This window comes from Salvelinus sp. IW2-2015, linkage group LG17 (genome assembly GCF_002910315.2).
Source record: "Salvelinus sp. IW2-2015 linkage group LG17, ASM291031v2, whole genome shotgun sequence".
Classification (NCBI taxonomy): domain Eukaryota; kingdom Metazoa; phylum Chordata; class Actinopteri; order Salmoniformes; family Salmonidae; genus Salvelinus; species Salvelinus sp. IW2-2015.
This window is the reverse complement of record NC_036857.1, coordinates 27,653,267-27,671,224: the sequence shown is the minus strand read 5'-3', so window position 1 is coordinate 27,671,224 and position 17,958 is coordinate 27,653,267. Positions and strand designations below refer to the sequence as shown.

Here is a 17,958-nt window from a genome sequence, read left to right as displayed (position 1 = left end):
AATTCAGATGAACCAGTATGGCAAGATGGGTGAAACTACAGTTCTCTAAATCATATGAGAAAGCATTGACAGTACCAAATGTTTAAAAAGAAAAACACATTTATTAAAGCTTGAGGCCCTAGTTTTTCCATTCACTACAATATCTTACTGAGTCACAACTTTACTAGGATTGTGATAATGAAAGTTATTTTACTTAAAAAAAATATTTATTTTTAAACCATTTTTACGGTCTTTACTAAAAACATTTATACAATATCCCTTCATTTTGGTGATCACAGATGCATGCAAAACTACTAGTAATAAAAAGTTAATGACTGCTACAGTAGACAGGCACTAGTGGCAGTTCTGCCTCTACTCCTAATTTAATTTTAAAATATATATTAACTTAAATTCAGAAGTAGAAAACTAACTGCCTTTAGTCTTTGTAAAGGGCCACAAACTCCTTTGACACGACTTACAATCTGACAGTGATGCAATAGTAACTACTGGTCCTCTATAGAAAACCTTCTCGGTCTATACAGATAACTGTTGTATTACCTATATTTTGGGCTTCCTCAATCCAGTGTTTACAGATAGAATGTCAATGATAGCTTGGTCCCAGATCGCTTTGTGCTGTATAGCCAACTTCTATGGTCGTTGGGTATGGCAATGACCATAGGAGTTGGCAAGCCAGTACAAACTGATGTGGGACCAGGCTATCATAATGGAACCCGAGACGCTCCAATAAAAACGTGAGTGAAAAGAACCCCAGTGGAACTTCTGTTACCATGGAAATATACTGAATTCTAAACCGACCCCTAGCACCTACTGTTCAGCCATTCCTGTAGATTTGAGAGGACTAGACAGATGGTATTACCAATTCTCTCAGATCTACAGGAGTGCCTAGGTTGTAGGGGTTGATTTGGATTTCAGTAATGAGGGAGGATCTTCCRTTAAGATGCTAGAGGTGAATAAAGTGAGCTCAAATTATTGGGAGTGACATTTGTTGTTTTGGCTCTTTACTCCAGCACTTTGGATTTGAAATGATACAATGACTAAGGTTAAAGTGCAGACTAAACTATCAGCTTTAATTTGAGGGTATTTTCATCAATATCAGGTGAACCGTTTTGAAATTACAACACTTTTTGTAAATAGTCTCCCCATTTTAGGGGGCCAAAAGTATTGGGACAAATTCACTTGTGTATTAAAAGTAGTAAAAAGTATTTGGTCCCATATTCCTAGCACGCAATGACTACATTAAACTTCTGTTTCAGATTTTGTGCACAATAGAAATGAATGGTAAATAATGTGTCATTTTAGATGAACTTTTATTGTAAATAAGAATAGAATGTTTCTAAACACATACATTAATGAGGATGCTACAATGATTCTGGATAATCCTGAATGAATTGTGAAATGCTAACCTCTCACCACTACAATAACAAGAGAGGTTAGCATTTCTTTTTGGGGGGGGGGGCTCTAACTTTCTCACTCACGATTATCCGTAATCATGGTAGCATCCACATCAATGTAGAAGTGTTTCGAAACATTATTTTCTTATTTACAATAACTGACTCCAAAATGACAACATTATTTACCATTAATTTCTATTAGGCACAAAATAATCTGAAACACAACCAAAACAAACAGCAAATGCATCCAAGAAATGTGTAGTCACAAGCTTGATGTAGTCATTGCATGCTATGAATATTGGACCAAATACTTACTGTGACTACTTTAATACACATCCTGTATAAGTGAATTTGTCCCAATACTTTTGGCCCCTTAAACGGGGAGACTATGACCAGAAAGTGCTGTAATTATTTAACGGTTCACCCGATTTGGATGAAAATACCCTCAAACTAAAGCTGACAGTCTGCACTTTAACCTCGTGTATCATTCAAATCCAACGWGCTGGAGTACAGAGCGAAAAACAACAAAAACTGTCACAACACTGAGCTCACTGTAGAAACATCAACACGGTATGATATTATAGAGGAAGCATTTGTTCACAAACTGTTCAACTGTCCTGCTTCATGAGATTACCCCTTCTTTAAAATAACACCAGAAATATGACAAGATGGATCGACATACTCAGGACATTTGATAATGAAGGACAAAAAAATAAAAAATAGTGATACTCTTCATAGAGTCTGAATGAATATAGAATAGGCTTACATGCACAGATGTCCTTTGAAATAAAACACCTGATTATTCACAACAAAAATACAAGATCACTTAGATAGAAATAGAATACTAGAATGGACATGAGTAATTCCATTTCCATGGCCACTGTCCTCAAAACAGTAGCTATGAGAGGTTCTAGAGTTAAACATCTGACCAGTGTAGCAAATTAGAAAGTTAGATATCTTTAGACAGAATTGAGTCAAACATAACAAGGACTGGATGGATGTAAATGACACTAACAATGGAGAACAAGAAATGTGTCAACTACACAATGATCTCAATATCAAGGTAGTGTCAGCTAGTTACACAGGTCTATTAGGCTACGGCCATTCACTAACAAGTCAAACCAGGAACTGTTAAGCTAGTAGTAGTAACAGAACCAACTTGAATGAATCTGAGTGGTTCAAGGCCACAAGGATTTGTGTGTTCAACATTGTCCTTCAAATACTTAATAATGTCCATAGTATGTGCTTGGCCACTGAGGCTGCTAGTGGATCAGGAAGAGTGTCCTAGGTTACTGATCAGTATTGTCCAATGGTAAGAGTACACATACAATCAAATGGAGAATTTTTTTTGTTGAAGCAAAGACATTTGTTCATATTGGTATGACCAGACCAACCTCACATTAAAGGGCTTTCCAGGCAGGAAGTGGCAGTGGAGTTTCCCATTCAATGGAGCTAGGTGGGGGGGGCCGAATTCTATCCAGGCGGAGCGGTCAGCAGTGCACGTGAAAGCTGCCTAGCGCAGATAATAGGAATCTGCTCGATTTTGCCGAACTCCATTCCGAATGTTCACTTACTGTCTGGAAAGAGCTTAAGTCTCCAGTCAAAAAAAACACTTGTCCAATTGAGGCTAAAACATGTCAGTTAATGAATTCATTATTGCCGTAGTAATATGACAGCTTGCCCAAACTCCTCCCACCCCACCCGAGGTCTCGTCTTCTCCTTCTGTTAAGTACCATGTACGTAACAATACAACATTTATTTAAAAAGTTATTACAAAAGTAGAAAATAATCCACTATCCCATCAACAGGATATGAGCTAGCTGGTGAGAAAAACTTAAGGTTTGGTGTCTTAGCCAGGTTTATCTGGGCTGAGGGAGGATGCAGTACTGGTCTGCTCTAGTATGTGGTGCCACTGAGCTGAGGACTGTCTGAGGGTCAGCGGTTAAAAGATCAGACAGCCAGACGGCTGTTCTGCTGCTGTAGGGGGCTCCAGGCAGCCGTGTGCCCAGGTGCATCCTGGGAGTAGGCTCCTCCTCTGCCCTCGCAGGAGAATGACTGGTTCTCCTCCTTGGGAATGCTCCTTCCCGCCCCACACAGACGGCGATGACGTAGCAGACGGTCCGTCCGCGAGAAACTCTGGAACCGGGGCAGAGGGAAAGCATACAAGTAACCACAAATGATGGGAGTCAGTGTAATGTACGTATTAACCCCAAACCCTGGACCATGTTCAGTAGGCAAATGTTGCAGATAGAAATATGTTATGTAGAATATGGAATCATGTCGGCTCCATTCATGACATTTCTATCTGAACGTTCCACAACGTTGTGCCTTGCTGACAGTGCCCCAGGTGTGTGTGTGTGTGTGTGTGTACAATGTGCACAATGTATACTGAACAGAAATAAACGCAACAGGTTGTATTTGTCCGTTGTTTCATGGGCTGAAATTAAAGTTCCCATAAGATTTGTTCGATACGCACAAAAATCGTATTTCTCTCAAATGATGTGCACAAATTTGCCAAGATAAACCATCCACCTGACGTGTGGCATATCAAGAAGCTGATGAAACAGCATGATCATTACACAGGTGCACTTTGTGCTGGGAACAAAAGGCCACTCAAATGTGCAGTTATGTCACAGAACATAATGCCACAGATGTCTCAAGTTGAGGGAGCGTGCAATTGGCATGCTGGCTGCAGGAATGTCCACCAGGGCTGTTGAAAGTTAATTTCTCTACCATAAACTGCCTCCAATGTCATTTTAGAGAATTTGGCAGTATGTCCAAACGGCCTCACAACCGCAGACCTGACTGCAGCTCGGCGTCGTAACCGACTTCAGTGGGCAAATGCTCACCGTCGATGGCCACCTGCACGTTGGAGAAGTGTTCTCTTCACGGATTAGTCCCAGTTTCGATGGGGTTCACGGATTAGTCCCAGGCGATGGGGTTATGGTATGGGCAGGCATAAGCTACAGACAACGAACACAATTGCATTTTATCGATGGCAATTTGAATGCACTGAGATACCTTGACGAGATCCTGAGGCCCATAGTCCTGCCATTCATCCGCCTGATCAACTATGCAAAGGAGATGTGTCGTGCTGCATGAGGCGGTCACACCAGAACCTAACTGGTTCTGGTCCACGGCCCTACCTTTTTGTTAAGGTATCTGTGACCAACCAATGCATCTCTGTATTCCCAGTCATGTGAAATCGATAGATTAGGGCCTAATTTATTGATTTAAAATTGACCGATGTTCTTATATGAACTGTAAATCAGTAAAATCTTTGAAATTGCTGCATGTTGCATTTATATTTTTGTTCAGTGTAGATCTCGCTTACCTGATTGCAGCGATCACACTGGTAGGGCTTCTCTCCACTGTGAACTCTCTTGTGTCTGTCCAGGTGGTATCGCTGAATAAACCGCATGTCACACACGTCACACGCAAACGGCTTCTCCCCTAAACACAAAAACACTGTTCAAAACATAATGCTATAGATTGAATTTGATGGATTTGTACCTTTTGGGGGAGGCATTCACCGCCCCKCAATTTCTTTATTATAGCTTTTTATTTTTTGTTACATTCTACACACATTTGACATGCACAGCACATTTTTTACACAGTAGTTACATAGCAAAATATATATAGTTATTTGATATACATTATTACATCTGGATAGATAGTACTTAAACACATCCAGTATACATTATACACTCAGTGGCTAGTTTTAGTTACACCCTGTTCAGGAAAATGGTTCACTCCTACAGAAAGTGAGTCACGTGGCCGTGGCTTTCTATTAAAAGCCATCAGACAGACATCGAGGCATTCAGCTACTGTTCGATTGAACGTAAGAATGGGCAAAACGAGTGACCTAAGCGACTTTGAGCGTGATATGATCATCTGTGCCAGACGAGACGGTTCCAGTATCTCAGAAACGGCCAGCCTCCTGAGGTTCACACACGACAGTGTCTAGGGTTTGCCAAAAATGGTGCGACAAAACATCGTCTGCAGCAGTCCTGTGGGCGGAAACAGCTTGTTGATGAGAGGTCGAAGGGGAACGGCAAGAATCGTGCAAGCTAACAGGAGGGCCACAAACAGACAAATAACAGAGCAGTACAACAGTGGTGTGCAGAACAGCATCTCGGAACTCATCGGTCCTTGTCACGGATGAGCGAATGCAGCAGACGACCACACCAACACTCCTATCAGCTAAAAACAAGAAGCGGCTCTAGTGGGCATGCAATCACCAACACTGGACAATTGAAGAGTGGAAAAACATTGCCTCGCCTGACAAATCCCAGTTTCTGTTGCTTCATGCTGATGGCAGCATGAGACCATGGCACAATCTAGCCTGGTGTCTACAGTACAGGCTGGTGGTGTAATTGTGTGGGGAATGTTTACCTGGCACACGTTTGGTCCCTTGATACCAATTAAGTAATGTTTCCATGCCCCGAAGAGTTCAGGCTTTTCTGGAGACAAAGGGTGGTCCGACCCGGTACTAGATGGGTGTACCTAATAAACTGGCCACTGAGTGTATATCGTTTTTTCAGTCATAACTATTATAGATGGTGGTCTTTTAAAAACCACCCCTGAGCGGTTCTCAGCCCACCCATCTCCGTAAAGCACCCTCTTATGATTTCCATGTGCCATATATTTTTTTAAACTGCGCTGTGATGATTCACATAAGTTCTGAACCTTTAATCACATAGTATCCACAGATTGTAAAATTAAAGATAAACAGTTTTACTGTTTCCACTAGCACTTAAAATTAGGGCCAAATTCGAGCTAGCTCAAATGTTATTCTCAAATTCGAGCTGGGTCGAGGGAAACCCGGGCCAGCGCAGCTCAGTTTCACGACTGGTCGGGCTGGTGACGCCGTTACTATGCAACCACCAAGCTGATCACTGCTGGATGCTGACAGCGTTTAGCTAGCTCGTCTGSGCTTGTTGCTGTTAGCTAGTACATGGACAAGCAGTACTGTAGTAGTCAGACATGACAGGAATTACCACCATWGCGTGATCCTTCATTTWAAAAAATAAATAAAAATAAAACATCTGCTTTTAATTGCGAGTCGTACATGTCTCTCTACTAATGAATGTTCTTTATGACTAGTGTTATAACTTAACACATTTTATGAGTATTCCTGAGCAAGGAAGGGGAAACGTAATGCGATACAAACCTGTATGAGTGAGAATGTGCCGCTTCAGGTGGTAGCTACTTCGGAATGCTCCATAGCAGTGCTCACAGATAAAGTTCTTCTGTACTTGTGAATTATGATCATCACCGTTAATATCCATCTCCACCTGCTGAGAAACACAATGAGTTTAAAATATTACAACTTCTCATATTATATACACACACACAATAAGTGTAACGCTACAGCACGCACACACACACACACTTCTGTCCTGCAATTGTATCCATCATTGTACATTCCATTTTCCCACTCTCACATAAACACAACTTACCTCCACTTTCTCTCTCAGCTTGTTGGGTGTTGCTGATTTTCTGTGCTTCTTTTTTGTCGGTTGTGTATTCTGTCTGGGCTGCATATCTTTCTCATCCAGCAGCCTGGGTGCGTGAAATGAGTGTCCATCCTTTCTAATAAACTATCGAGAGGAGAGATGGTTGATAATTCATATGTTTCTAACATATGAACCAAAATAAGCTACTGCTTAGATATGTATTCTTTTGTTGTTGTTGATAGATTAACTATAATTACATTAATACACTGCTCAAAAAAATAAAGGGAACAATAAAATAACACATCCAAGATCTGAAAGAACAAACTACTCTTATTAAATACTTTTTTCTTTACATAGTTGAATGTGCTGACAACAAAATCACACAAATTATCAATGGAAATCAAATTMATCAACCCATGGAGGTCTGGATTTGGAGTCACACTCATAATTAAATTGGAAAACCACACTACAGGCTGACCCAACTTTGATGTAATGTCCTTAAAACAAGTCAAAATGAGGCTCAGTAGTGTGTGTGGCCTCCACGTGCCTGTATGACCTCCCTACAACGCCTGGGCATGCTCCTGATGAGGTGGCGGATGGTCTCCTGAGGGATCTCCTCCCAGACCTGGACTAAAGCATCCGCCAACTCCTGGACAGTCTGTGGTGCAACGTGGCGTTGGTGGATGGAGCGAGACATGATGTVCCAGATGTGCTCAATTGGATTCAGGTCTGGGGAACGGGRGGGCCAGTCCATAGCATCAATGCCTTCCTCTTGCAGGAACTGCTGACACACTCCAGCCACATGAGGTCTAGCATTGTCTTGCATTAGGAGGAACCCAGGGCCAACCGCACCAGCATATGGTCTCACAAGGGGTCTGAGGATCTCATCTCGGTACCTAATGGCAGTCAGCCCTCCATGGGCTCGCCAGAGGTAGCCTGTGCGGCCCCCCAAAGAAATGCCACCCCACGACTGACCCACCGCCAAACCGGTCATGCTGGAGGATGTTGCAGGCAGCAGAACGTTCTCCACGGCATCTCCAGACTGTCACACGTGCTCAGTGTGAACCTGCTTTCATCTGTGAAGAGCACAGGGCACCAGTGGCGAATTTGCCAATCTTGGTGTTCTCTGGCAAATGCCAAACGTCCTGCACGGTGTTGGGCTGTAAGCACAACCCCCACCTGTGGACGTCGGGCCCTCATACCACCCTCATGGAGTCTGTTTCTGACCGTTTGAGCAGACACATGCACATTTGTGGCCTGCTGTGATTGACTTGGAGTTACATTGTGTTGTTTAAGTGTTCCCWWAWTTTTTTTGAGCAGTGTATAATTTCAGATTAATTGCCAGATTAACCCCGCAATGTAAAGAGTCAAATAGCCACATCCTTCTAGTCACTGAATTCCATTTTCTGTGTTATTTTTTCCCGCTAAGTTTTTTTTTTAAATTTCAAACTGACAATTATTTATAGAGAATCAACTAAATTGAATGTTCTGAGTCCATGGCAATGCATAGATCACAATGGTCTGGAGAAAAACTAAAACATTTAGATTTTTTGGTGTAATTCCCCTTTACCTCAAGTGCGTACCTAGTGAGAGAGGAATGCGTTTTGGTAGCAATGTGTCTGTACTGCACATGTGAGTTTGCTAAACAAATTCCCACCAATTGATACAAATAATCTGTATATTATTGTCAGGTAGGCCTACTTTGCAGTTAACATTTAATTGAGAAAACGTTTCTGTCTACCCACAAGACGGTTATCATAAGCATTGCTAACTGGCTATACAAAGTGATAGTCAAACGCGCGCATACACAGACAGGCAAAGTTGCTGGAAATTAATCGCCAGATATTGTGTTATATTTGGATTTTTAAGCCAATTGTGGCTAACCAAGGGTGGGATAATGTAAATGTGGATGTGATTGGATAGTATCTGGGAGCTTGTAGTGTCTGATACAGTATTTGTGAGATTTGTTTATGACAGTTTGCGGTTGAACACATGAAAAATGTTTGTTCGGCGAGCTGCTCATAGTCGGGCTGCACGTGTCTCTATTTCTCACCAGGGGTGGACAGCTGACCCCCAAGGGCAGGACCATGTGGCTGTGGTGGGACTGGTGATTGTTGTGGTGTCCATGGTGTGATTGGTGAGACTGCTGCTGGTGGCTCTCAGGGTTGTTGATGTCCCTCTGGCCCTGGTCGTGCTGTGACATCTTCTTTTGTCCCCCAGACATGTTGTTGGCCTGCATTAGGGCCATGCTGGACAGCACTGCCTCACAGCCCAGCAACCCAGCCTGGAGGAACAACACAAACAGCAGTTCAGTTGGACAGTAGTATGGTGGCCTAGGATTGTCATCAACTCAGACTGCAGGAACTACACAGGACAAGCAGCAGCTCAGAGTCAGCATCAGGGTCAATGTCAGGGCCAGTCTCACACATAAAGGCTGACACACAGGGACTGCAGATGGTCATCCACTGACTGTTTTCAGACTATTTTTGGCCTGGTCTGCCAGGCCTCCAATGGAAAGACTCAGAAAAAGTGAGGATGAGAGAAAGGCTTCAAGCCATGCATGTAATGGAATTGTGGCACAAAGACGAAAAACAAGAGTCAAAATAAATAAAAACAAAAATGGAAAGGAGGAGGATTCAACTGACCCATTTCATGTGGTCTCGAACTGAGTTGTTGGGATGGTGTGTCATCGCCGGTGCGTGGATTGAATGCGTGTGTGTTTGGGGGTACAGGGGCGCATCAAGGGGGTTCACTCAGGATGAGGGGTGTGAGAAGACTACACCCACCCAAATCATCAGGTGGCAAAGCCTGGAAATAGAGGGTTATTGTGAGGCCAAATTATTTGACCATGACTACTGGTATTCAAATTCAGGCCTAATATATCTAATAGAGTGTAATTTGGTTTAATTATCAGGGGTGCTCGGTCATTTCTCATCCATATATTTATATGTACATATTCTTATTCCATCCCTTTACTTAGATGTGTGTGTATTAGGTAGTTGTGGAATTGTTAGGTTACTTGTTAGATATTGCTGCACTGTCGAACTAGAAGCACGTGCATTTCTCTACACTCGCATTAACATCTGCTAACCATGTATGTGACCAATAAAATTTGATATATTTGGCATGGTCAACAAAGAAAGTTGATCAGGCTTGTAGACAGCAGCCCCAATGGTTTGGTGTATGCCTCTTCTTCCCATGGAAAACAAAAGATTCTTGTCAAATATTGTTGCAATGATGACAGAAATAAAGCTGGAGGAGGACGAACACATTCTGTTCATAAATATGATCTGGAAAAGGGGTTATGATTCATGCATGTGCAAGTTACTCAAGATACCATTCAATATTGACCCAAGTATAGGCTAATGATATGCTATCACATGTTAAGAGTCAAGTACAAAAACAAACAGGAAAGCATAGTTTACCCTATACACACAGTTGATCGATCATCGTGTGTTCCTTCCACTCTACAAACATGTACTCTAGTCTCCATGCAAAGTGCCCGCTAAAGTTGGCTAGAAGTGAGGGGCTAAAGCTGCCTGGAAATGAAGGGCTATCTACCTAGCTTGTTAGAGCTAACTTCAAATGCAGAATTATTCAATGCAATTAGACTGCACTGCTCTAGTTAACTACAATAACGTCTGAATACTGAGCGAGCTCAACGTTACAGAAGGAGCTAGCTACCTAATTAGCAAGCTAAGTTAGCTGGCTAACGTTAGCTATTTAACGATAGCTAGACATCACTGAGTTTCCGAGGCCAAACACCAACACATAGCTATGGGGTAACGTTAGCTAAGACCATGAGTGAAAATAATGTTTGGTTAAATATTTGGAGGGGGTAATTTATGGGGTAAAGCAAGGGTCTGCTTAGGTAAAGCTAGCGCAAGATGACTCACTGGTTGGGTACCCCCCTCAGACAACACAACAACAGCCAGGTAGGGCGTGCGGGTTGAGCGCCGACTACAAACTGTCATTGCCTTACAATTCTGGGAAATAACTTATGCATTGCAACTCTATTGTGGCTTTGTTGGGAATTACATTTTAGAATMGGTTTACCTTAGTTTTTTTTGAGTTTTGCAGATTAATATTTCTTGTCGGAGTTCCAATTTTCTCAGTTTACAAACACAGGAAACTACACCGGAAGTGTTCCCCGGGGAGCACGTCCACGTGAGTTTAATGACGCATGATATCGGCCATGTTGGTAAGGGAAATATAGGGTTTTGCTGTTGCGGCGCCATGTTGGAAGACCAGAGTCAGTCTGGTGGAAGTCCTCTAATCACCCACATGGCTGGCTGCGTTTAAAGTACCAGCGGAAACTTCATAGGGATTACCTATGAGCTATCTAGCTAACTACAGAAACAGTGTTCATGTTAACTCAAATGAGCTGCTAAAGTAGCTTTACATACTGTATAGTAGGGGTCTCCAACAGTTTGATCCTGAGTTACCAGTAGCTTGCAGCCCACCTTTGAGTAGATCGCCAAACAGTTCTGAAACTATTTCCAATTTTCAAGTGTACCACCGCAAACAAATATCAGAAACCACAAACTCCCAGCTGCTATCTAATCAACGCAAAATTGCTATTATCCCAACCCTGGTTGGCCACTATTGTCTTACAAAGCCAAACCTATCAAAATATCTGTCAATTAATTTCCAGCAGTATTGCCCCTGTCTGTCTGTGGTGCCCGCATTTGTTTATCACTCTTGTGTGTAACCATCTTGTGGGCTGATAGAAATACTTTCTCCAAAGCCTTCTCAATTAAATGTTAACTGTATATCATGTAAGTATATCATTTGTATTTGTTATTTGCAAATTTTGCCATGAAATTAGCAGCAGCAGCACAACCATTGCTAGACCGGCACATTCCTCACACCATACCTCTTCTGATGTGATTTAAGCATTGACATGGACTTTGAGGCTGGTGAGTAATCAAGGGCTGATTGCTCACCAGCCGTATGGGGCCCATAAAGCTGCCAGGAAAGCAGCCCCCTCCCATGGGAGGGTTGGAGGTAGTGAGAGGTTACTACCAGATAGACGTCTGCATGGTCTGGTAGAACCAAGGGGCTCTGTGTTCGACCCCAGAGGAGACAGCATTCCCTGGAGCCTAGAAGGCTAGAAGGTAACACGGAAGAGGTCTCCTGGAGGAGACCGATTAATTTTCCTTGTTTTAAATAAACACCTTTGAAACTGAGGTATCACACTTGTGTTCGTGTCTGATCTGTGTAAACATCTTGATCAAACCCCCTGGTCTGCCAAAAGTGATGGCGAATGCGGGCAGACCAGGGTTGACGTTTAAGCAGTATCAGCATAGACAAGTTGATAGCTCAGTTCATTTGGGCCCAACAAGCGCAATAGGACATTCAGGAATGAACGCTGGAAGAACAGCATCTACAGAATTTCTGCCTGCTTGAGGAAGTCCGGAAGCTGTGAGGAGAAACGCAGACTGAATCACATCCCAATCAGTTTTTTATCAAGCTAACTGAGGATGAAGACATCGAGACTTACCTCTCCACGTTTGAATGGACAGCACTCCAAGAAGGATGACCCAAGGCGAAATGGGAGTCTGCTGGCCCTGTTCCTGTCCYGAGATGCCCAAAAGGAGTAGTATAACCTCATCACCGAACAGGCGGCTAACTACGACTGTCTCAAGAGGAAGGTACTCAGCCGCTATGGATACAGCTTGGCCCGTCGGGCCCAATTGGAGGGTCGTGGCGAAGCTTCCCCCCCCGAGCCCAGATGAGCGACCTACTGTACATCACCAGGGCATGGCTCCTAACCGACATAGCCACCCTCCTGGTTATCGACAAAGTGGTCATGGATTGCTTCTTACGGGCGCTACCTCACAACATGGAGGGRGGCGAGCCGACGTGCGCCCCAGACCTTGGAGGACCTCTTGGGAGCTGTGGAGAAGCACCAGAATACCGAGGCCCTGCTGAAGGGGACGCAGGCTGAGTCCGGGATCCGTCAGAGGGGAAGGATGACCCCACTACCATACTCTCCAATCCGACAGTCATCCGGGCTAAAGGACTGCAGACCCGCGGAGAGAAAGCCGGGGGAGAGTCGACCCGCTGCCGACCCCAGGTGGATGAAGACCAAAGGAGGTGTTTTGAGTGTGGCGGCCGGGGACACCTCGCATGGAATTGCCTAGGTCGAGAGGAGTCAATTCCATCAGCGGGCCCCAGAGACGAGCTGGGCCATGCAGTAAACTACGTCACCTCCTGTTGGGCCCAAGTCGACGGTCATGACACGCTCTGTTGGATAACTCTTGTACTATCGTGCCTGCTGGCCCATCCGAGCGACCATGGTGATGTCCATCTCCTGTGTCCACGGCGACACRACGAGGTATTTGACCGGGCAGGCAACCATCTTGACGCCACAAGGGAGCTGCCAGATAGTGGTGAGTGCCGGGGAGACGGAAAACCCAACAGATTTACCACGTGAACATATTGAAGAGGTGGCACGTGAGGACAGCCTTGGCCATGTTGTGGTCAAAACCCGGGACATCGACAGGAGCAGTGGTGGTCCCGAGCAATGAGGACCTCGGACCGGCCCAGAAGCAAGTGCTCCGGGAGCTCAGGGATCGGAACACTGCCGCCGGATCGGAATGACCCTCTTTGAACACCACGTCCGCACCCGGCCCAGAGTAACGGTACGAAAGAGGCCATACCGGATCCCCGAGGCCCGAAGGAAGGCCGCGCAGCAGGAGGTGGAGGCTCTGCTGAAGATGGGTCATCAAGGTTGCCCACAGCGCATGGTGCAGCCCCATCATGTTGGTGCCCGAACCGAACAGTAGTCTCCGTTTCTGCAATGACTTCGGGGGGGGATGAACAACATCATCAGTTTGTTCGACGACTTCCCCATGCCGTGGGTGGACGAGCTCATCGACCGGTTGGGAAAGGCCCGGTACATCAGCACCCTGGACTTGACCAWGGGATATTGGCAGGTAGCCTTGGCAGCCTCCTCCCGGGAGAAGACGGCATTCTCGACACCGGACGGCTTATACCAATACCGGGTCCTCCAGTTCGGTCTCCATGGAGCCCCGCCCATGTTCCAGCGCCTGATGGACCGACTCCTCCGACCCCACCAACAGTATGCAGCAATCTATTTGGATGACTTCATCGTCCACAGCCAAGGTTGYGAAGAGCACCTGAAGCGCCTCCAGGTGGTACTGGACGCGTTCAGGRAAGCCGAGTTGACAGGGAATCCCAAGAAATGCAAGCTGGCGTTCGAGAAGGTGGAGTACCTGGGGTATCTGATTGGACGGGGGAACATCAAGCCCCAGGAGAGGGAGGTCCAGGCGGTTCGTGACTGGCCCGTACCAAGAGATCGGTTCTTCCTGGGACTTGTGGGATACTATAGCTGGTTTATCCCCAACTTTGCAGCTATAACCTCCCCCCTTACCAATCTGACCAGGCACCCACTTCACCCTGGTCACAGAGTATAATGAATGAATGGTAAATTGAATATTGTATTACTTCAACCATACTGTCCGTTTTCCCCTACCTCTTGAGATGTGAAGACAGACAGTGGAGGGAGGACCCACAGTCCCTTTAGTTTCACTTCTGGGAAGGTGTGGTATCGTGCCACGTTCATGGCATACATGTTAGACACAGAGCCGRCTGGGCAGAAGATGCCATCTCCCTCTGTCCACCCAAACAGAGAACGTAGTTTGGCGAGGACCTCGTCTTCCATCAGGACAAACACTGGAGTTACCTCATAGGTATACCTGTAAAGAGAATTGTACAACAGTCAATCACAAGCCTCTTCATATCATAACATATGTTATGGTATATACTATACTGCTGGAATGTAGAAACAAATTAAAAGTTATCTTCACTGTCCAAATAAATACGTATTTATTTGGACAGTGAAGCGAAAACGTTTAATTTGTCTCTAAACTCCAGCATTTTGGATTTGAGATCAAATGTTTTACAGTTTTTGTCACCTTTTATTTGAGGGTATTTTCTAACATATCTGTTTACCATTTAGAAATTAAAGCACTTTATGCATCTGGTCCCCCCATTTGAAGGTGTCATAAGTATTTGGACAAGTTCACTTGTAGTATATTACATTTAGTAAAAAGTTTAGTATTTGGTCCAATATTCCTACCACACAATGACTACATCAAGCTTGTGACTKTACAAACTTGTTGGATGTATTTGCAGTTTGTTTTGCTTGCGTTTTGGATTATGTTGTGACCAATATGCTGTGCGAGAAAGTTACAGTGGCACAAAGATCATATCCCCAAAACATGCTAACAGGGAAGGTTCAGAAACATGTTCTGTTCTTATTTACAATAAAAGTGACTCCAAAATGACTCAATACATTATTTACCATTCATTTCTATTGGGCACAAAATTGTTGGAAACACAACCAAAACAAACTGCAAATGCATCCAACAAGTTTATAGAGTCACAAGCTCATCACTAAGCTAAGGTCCCTGGGACTGAACACCACCTTCTGCAACCGGATCCTGGACTTCCTGACAGGCCGCCCCCATGTGGTGAGGATAGGCAACAACACTTCCGCCACGCTGACATTCAACACGGGGCCCCTCAGGGGTGTGTGCTTAGTTCCCTCCTGTACTCCCTGTTCACCCACGACTGCATATTTTCTACTCGCTATATATAGTCATGTTATTTTCTACTCGCTATATTTTGTCATGTTTATTTTCTACTCGCTATATATAGTCATGTTATTTTCTACTCYCTATATTTTGTCATGTTTATTTTCTACTCGCTATATATAGTCATGTTATTTTCTACTTGCTATATATAGTTATGTCAAGTAAGCATTTCACTGTTAGTCTACGAAGCATGTGACAAATCAAATGAAATTGTATTTGACAAGCTTGATGTAGTCATTGCGTGGTAGGAATATGGAACCAAATACTAAAAACATTTTACTGAATTTAAAACACTATAACTGAATTTGTCCAAATACTTATGATAACTTCAAATGGGGGGACCAGATGCAAAAAGTGCTTTCATTTCTAAACGGTAAAACAGATATGAATGAAAATGCCTTCAAATCTAAAATGCTGCAGTATAGTTTTAGCTTCACTGTCCAAATAAATACATAGGGAAGTGTATATGATATTTATGGTATATATGCATATATTGCTCTCTCCTACTGGCTAGTGTTGAGAGCCTCCGTAAAGAATCGTCCTGTCAAGGCATGGTAATCCACCCCTGCAAAGAGCTGATTGAAGAAACGCGGATGATCTGGAGAGAGATATGCTCTTAACTTTATTTAGTGCGTGCATTCAGGACAGTTCTAAGTGATTGCCTACCAAAAATCAACTGTAACCAGAACCACACTCATCTCCCTCTGTCTATGTTTCCCTGTGGGGTTGGGGTAGCTCTGGTCCAGGGCGTTAGTGCAGCTTGCTTATTAGTGAAGGAAGGCTCAGCGATAGCAAACCGCCCTAACACCCTGGACCAGAGCTTGGGCTGTGGGGGACTTACTGGTCTTGGCTACGTCCCGTACTCTCTGCAGCAGCTGGTGCTGGGGCTCCCCGTTCTCTCTCAGCTCCAGATCCAGCAGAGCAGCCAACTCCTCCGGGTCCCGCCACTCACACACCTGTAGCCCGGGTATAACAAGCACAAGAAACCCCTGAAAATACAGCACTGGGTAGTGTGTACTTCCAATGTTTGATTGTAATGCAAACAATCAGGTGGGAAGATATCAATTAACTTACCGGTACTAGCCCAATGCCCAGTGGTTCCTAATTGTTTTTGCTAAACTATTTTATAATTTCTGGGAAAACAAGTTTTTTTAATAAAAACTTTAACCTTAATTATCTAAAAACTTGTAAACTCAAGACCCTATTTTACATAATCTAAGGTTTTTAGTTGTGTCCCGCCATCGGTTGAGACACATGCTCTTGAATACAGTGTGGGTGTAATTGAAATAATATAAATATAGTTCATTAAATGGACCTGTAATTCAGACCACTGTAATTTAGCTGGTACACCATTGAAATGAAATCATTTTTATTTAAAAACAAAACATTTGAAGAAATAATGCAATTGTTTGACAACACTGTAAGCTTTTAAATGATCTCAAACTCAACCATTTTTATTTTCCAGTGATGAAGACATGGATGTCTCATGGTATGGTGGGGTATGCAAATTCGGTCAACTTTGATCATCTTTACCTCCTGAATGTTTTGTCATTCAGGTCCAAAAAGTCACTTTCTGACCACTTCATCCATGGGCAAACATGTATGGAAAGTTATTTTTAAATCAGAAGGGATGCTGTCAAAAAGTGATTGATTTCAAATGGACACAATGCAGGGAGGTTACAGGTTAGACAGAATCATCTTTCAACAGATGGAGTCATTCTAAAGTGACTGCGTTGCCATGAACTATCAGTGCAGATGGTCGTTGCGCTATCTGGGGTAAGACAATGGTTAGACAGACAACTATATAAAGGTGAAGATGGGATGTGAGACCTCATTGATGTCTGTGCCCTTACACAGCACCTCTTCCATGATGACTTTAAAAGCCTGGGTTAGGAAGTGCTGGCCCTGTCTGTGGTCCAGAAGTGGTTCATTCAGGCACAGCAGATCATTGGGGGAAGGTTCTGTAGTTGTCCCATAGTCTAATGAAGGAAGATAATGAAGAGTTGAATAGTTACATGGCAATCAAATGACAGTGTGATGCAAAAATACACACGCACACAAGAATTGAAACCAAACACTCAATAATTTAAATCAAAAAGGTTTTTGCACTACTAGTCAATGTTTTTATTTTACATCAAAATGTTCAGAAGGAAACATCAATGCATCGTAAATATTGAGTCACAGGTTGAAAATCCTGCACAATACGGATGTACACCCTCGCCCCATCAGACAACACAAACATTCCATATCACCTCGCTCCGAAACAACACTCAGATTCCTCCAGCTATTGCGAGAGGAACGCCATACCAGGTTCCAGAATCTCGCTAYTTGACGCATGGCTTAAAAAGCCTGTCTGTAAATGTGATGTGCATACCATAAAATATTGGTAAACAATAGAGCAAATGCATCCCATGACAATTTAATATGCAAATAGCACTTGATTTATATATCTGTACTCTGTAGTAACGTACTCGAAGAAAACGA

The 17,958-nt window shown here is 43.6% G+C and overlaps 1 protein-coding gene across 4 annotated transcripts; it reads right to left on the bottom strand.

Moving 5' to 3' along the window:
- Positions 1 to 81: 81 nt before the first annotated feature.
- Positions 82 to 11,013, bottom strand: znf740b (zinc finger protein 740b). 4 transcript variants are annotated; one of them, XM_024006079.2, is made up of 7 exons: positions 10,907 to 11,012; positions 9,496 to 9,658; positions 8,904 to 9,134; positions 6,854 to 6,994; positions 6,565 to 6,688; positions 4,726 to 4,844; positions 82 to 3,527 (listed from the first exon to the last, which is right to left on the bottom strand). In XM_024006079.2, exons 2-7 carry the CDS (start codon positions 9,538 to 9,540, stop codon positions 3,342 to 3,344), a joined length of 846 nt encoding a protein of 281 aa, XP_023861847.1. In that variant the 5' UTR covers positions 9,541 to 9,658; positions 10,907 to 11,012; the 3' UTR covers positions 82 to 3,341. The 4 variants fall into 4 exon arrangements, with proteins under 4 accessions (XP_023861847.1, XP_023861845.1, XP_023861846.1 ...); XM_024006077.2 differs by having other exon boundaries at positions 6,565 to 6,691; positions 10,907 to 11,011; XM_024006078.2 differs by lacking the exon at positions 10,907 to 11,012 and adding an exon at positions 10,276 to 10,882 and having other exon boundaries at positions 6,565 to 6,691.
- Positions 11,014 to 17,958: the final 6,945 nt, after the last annotated feature.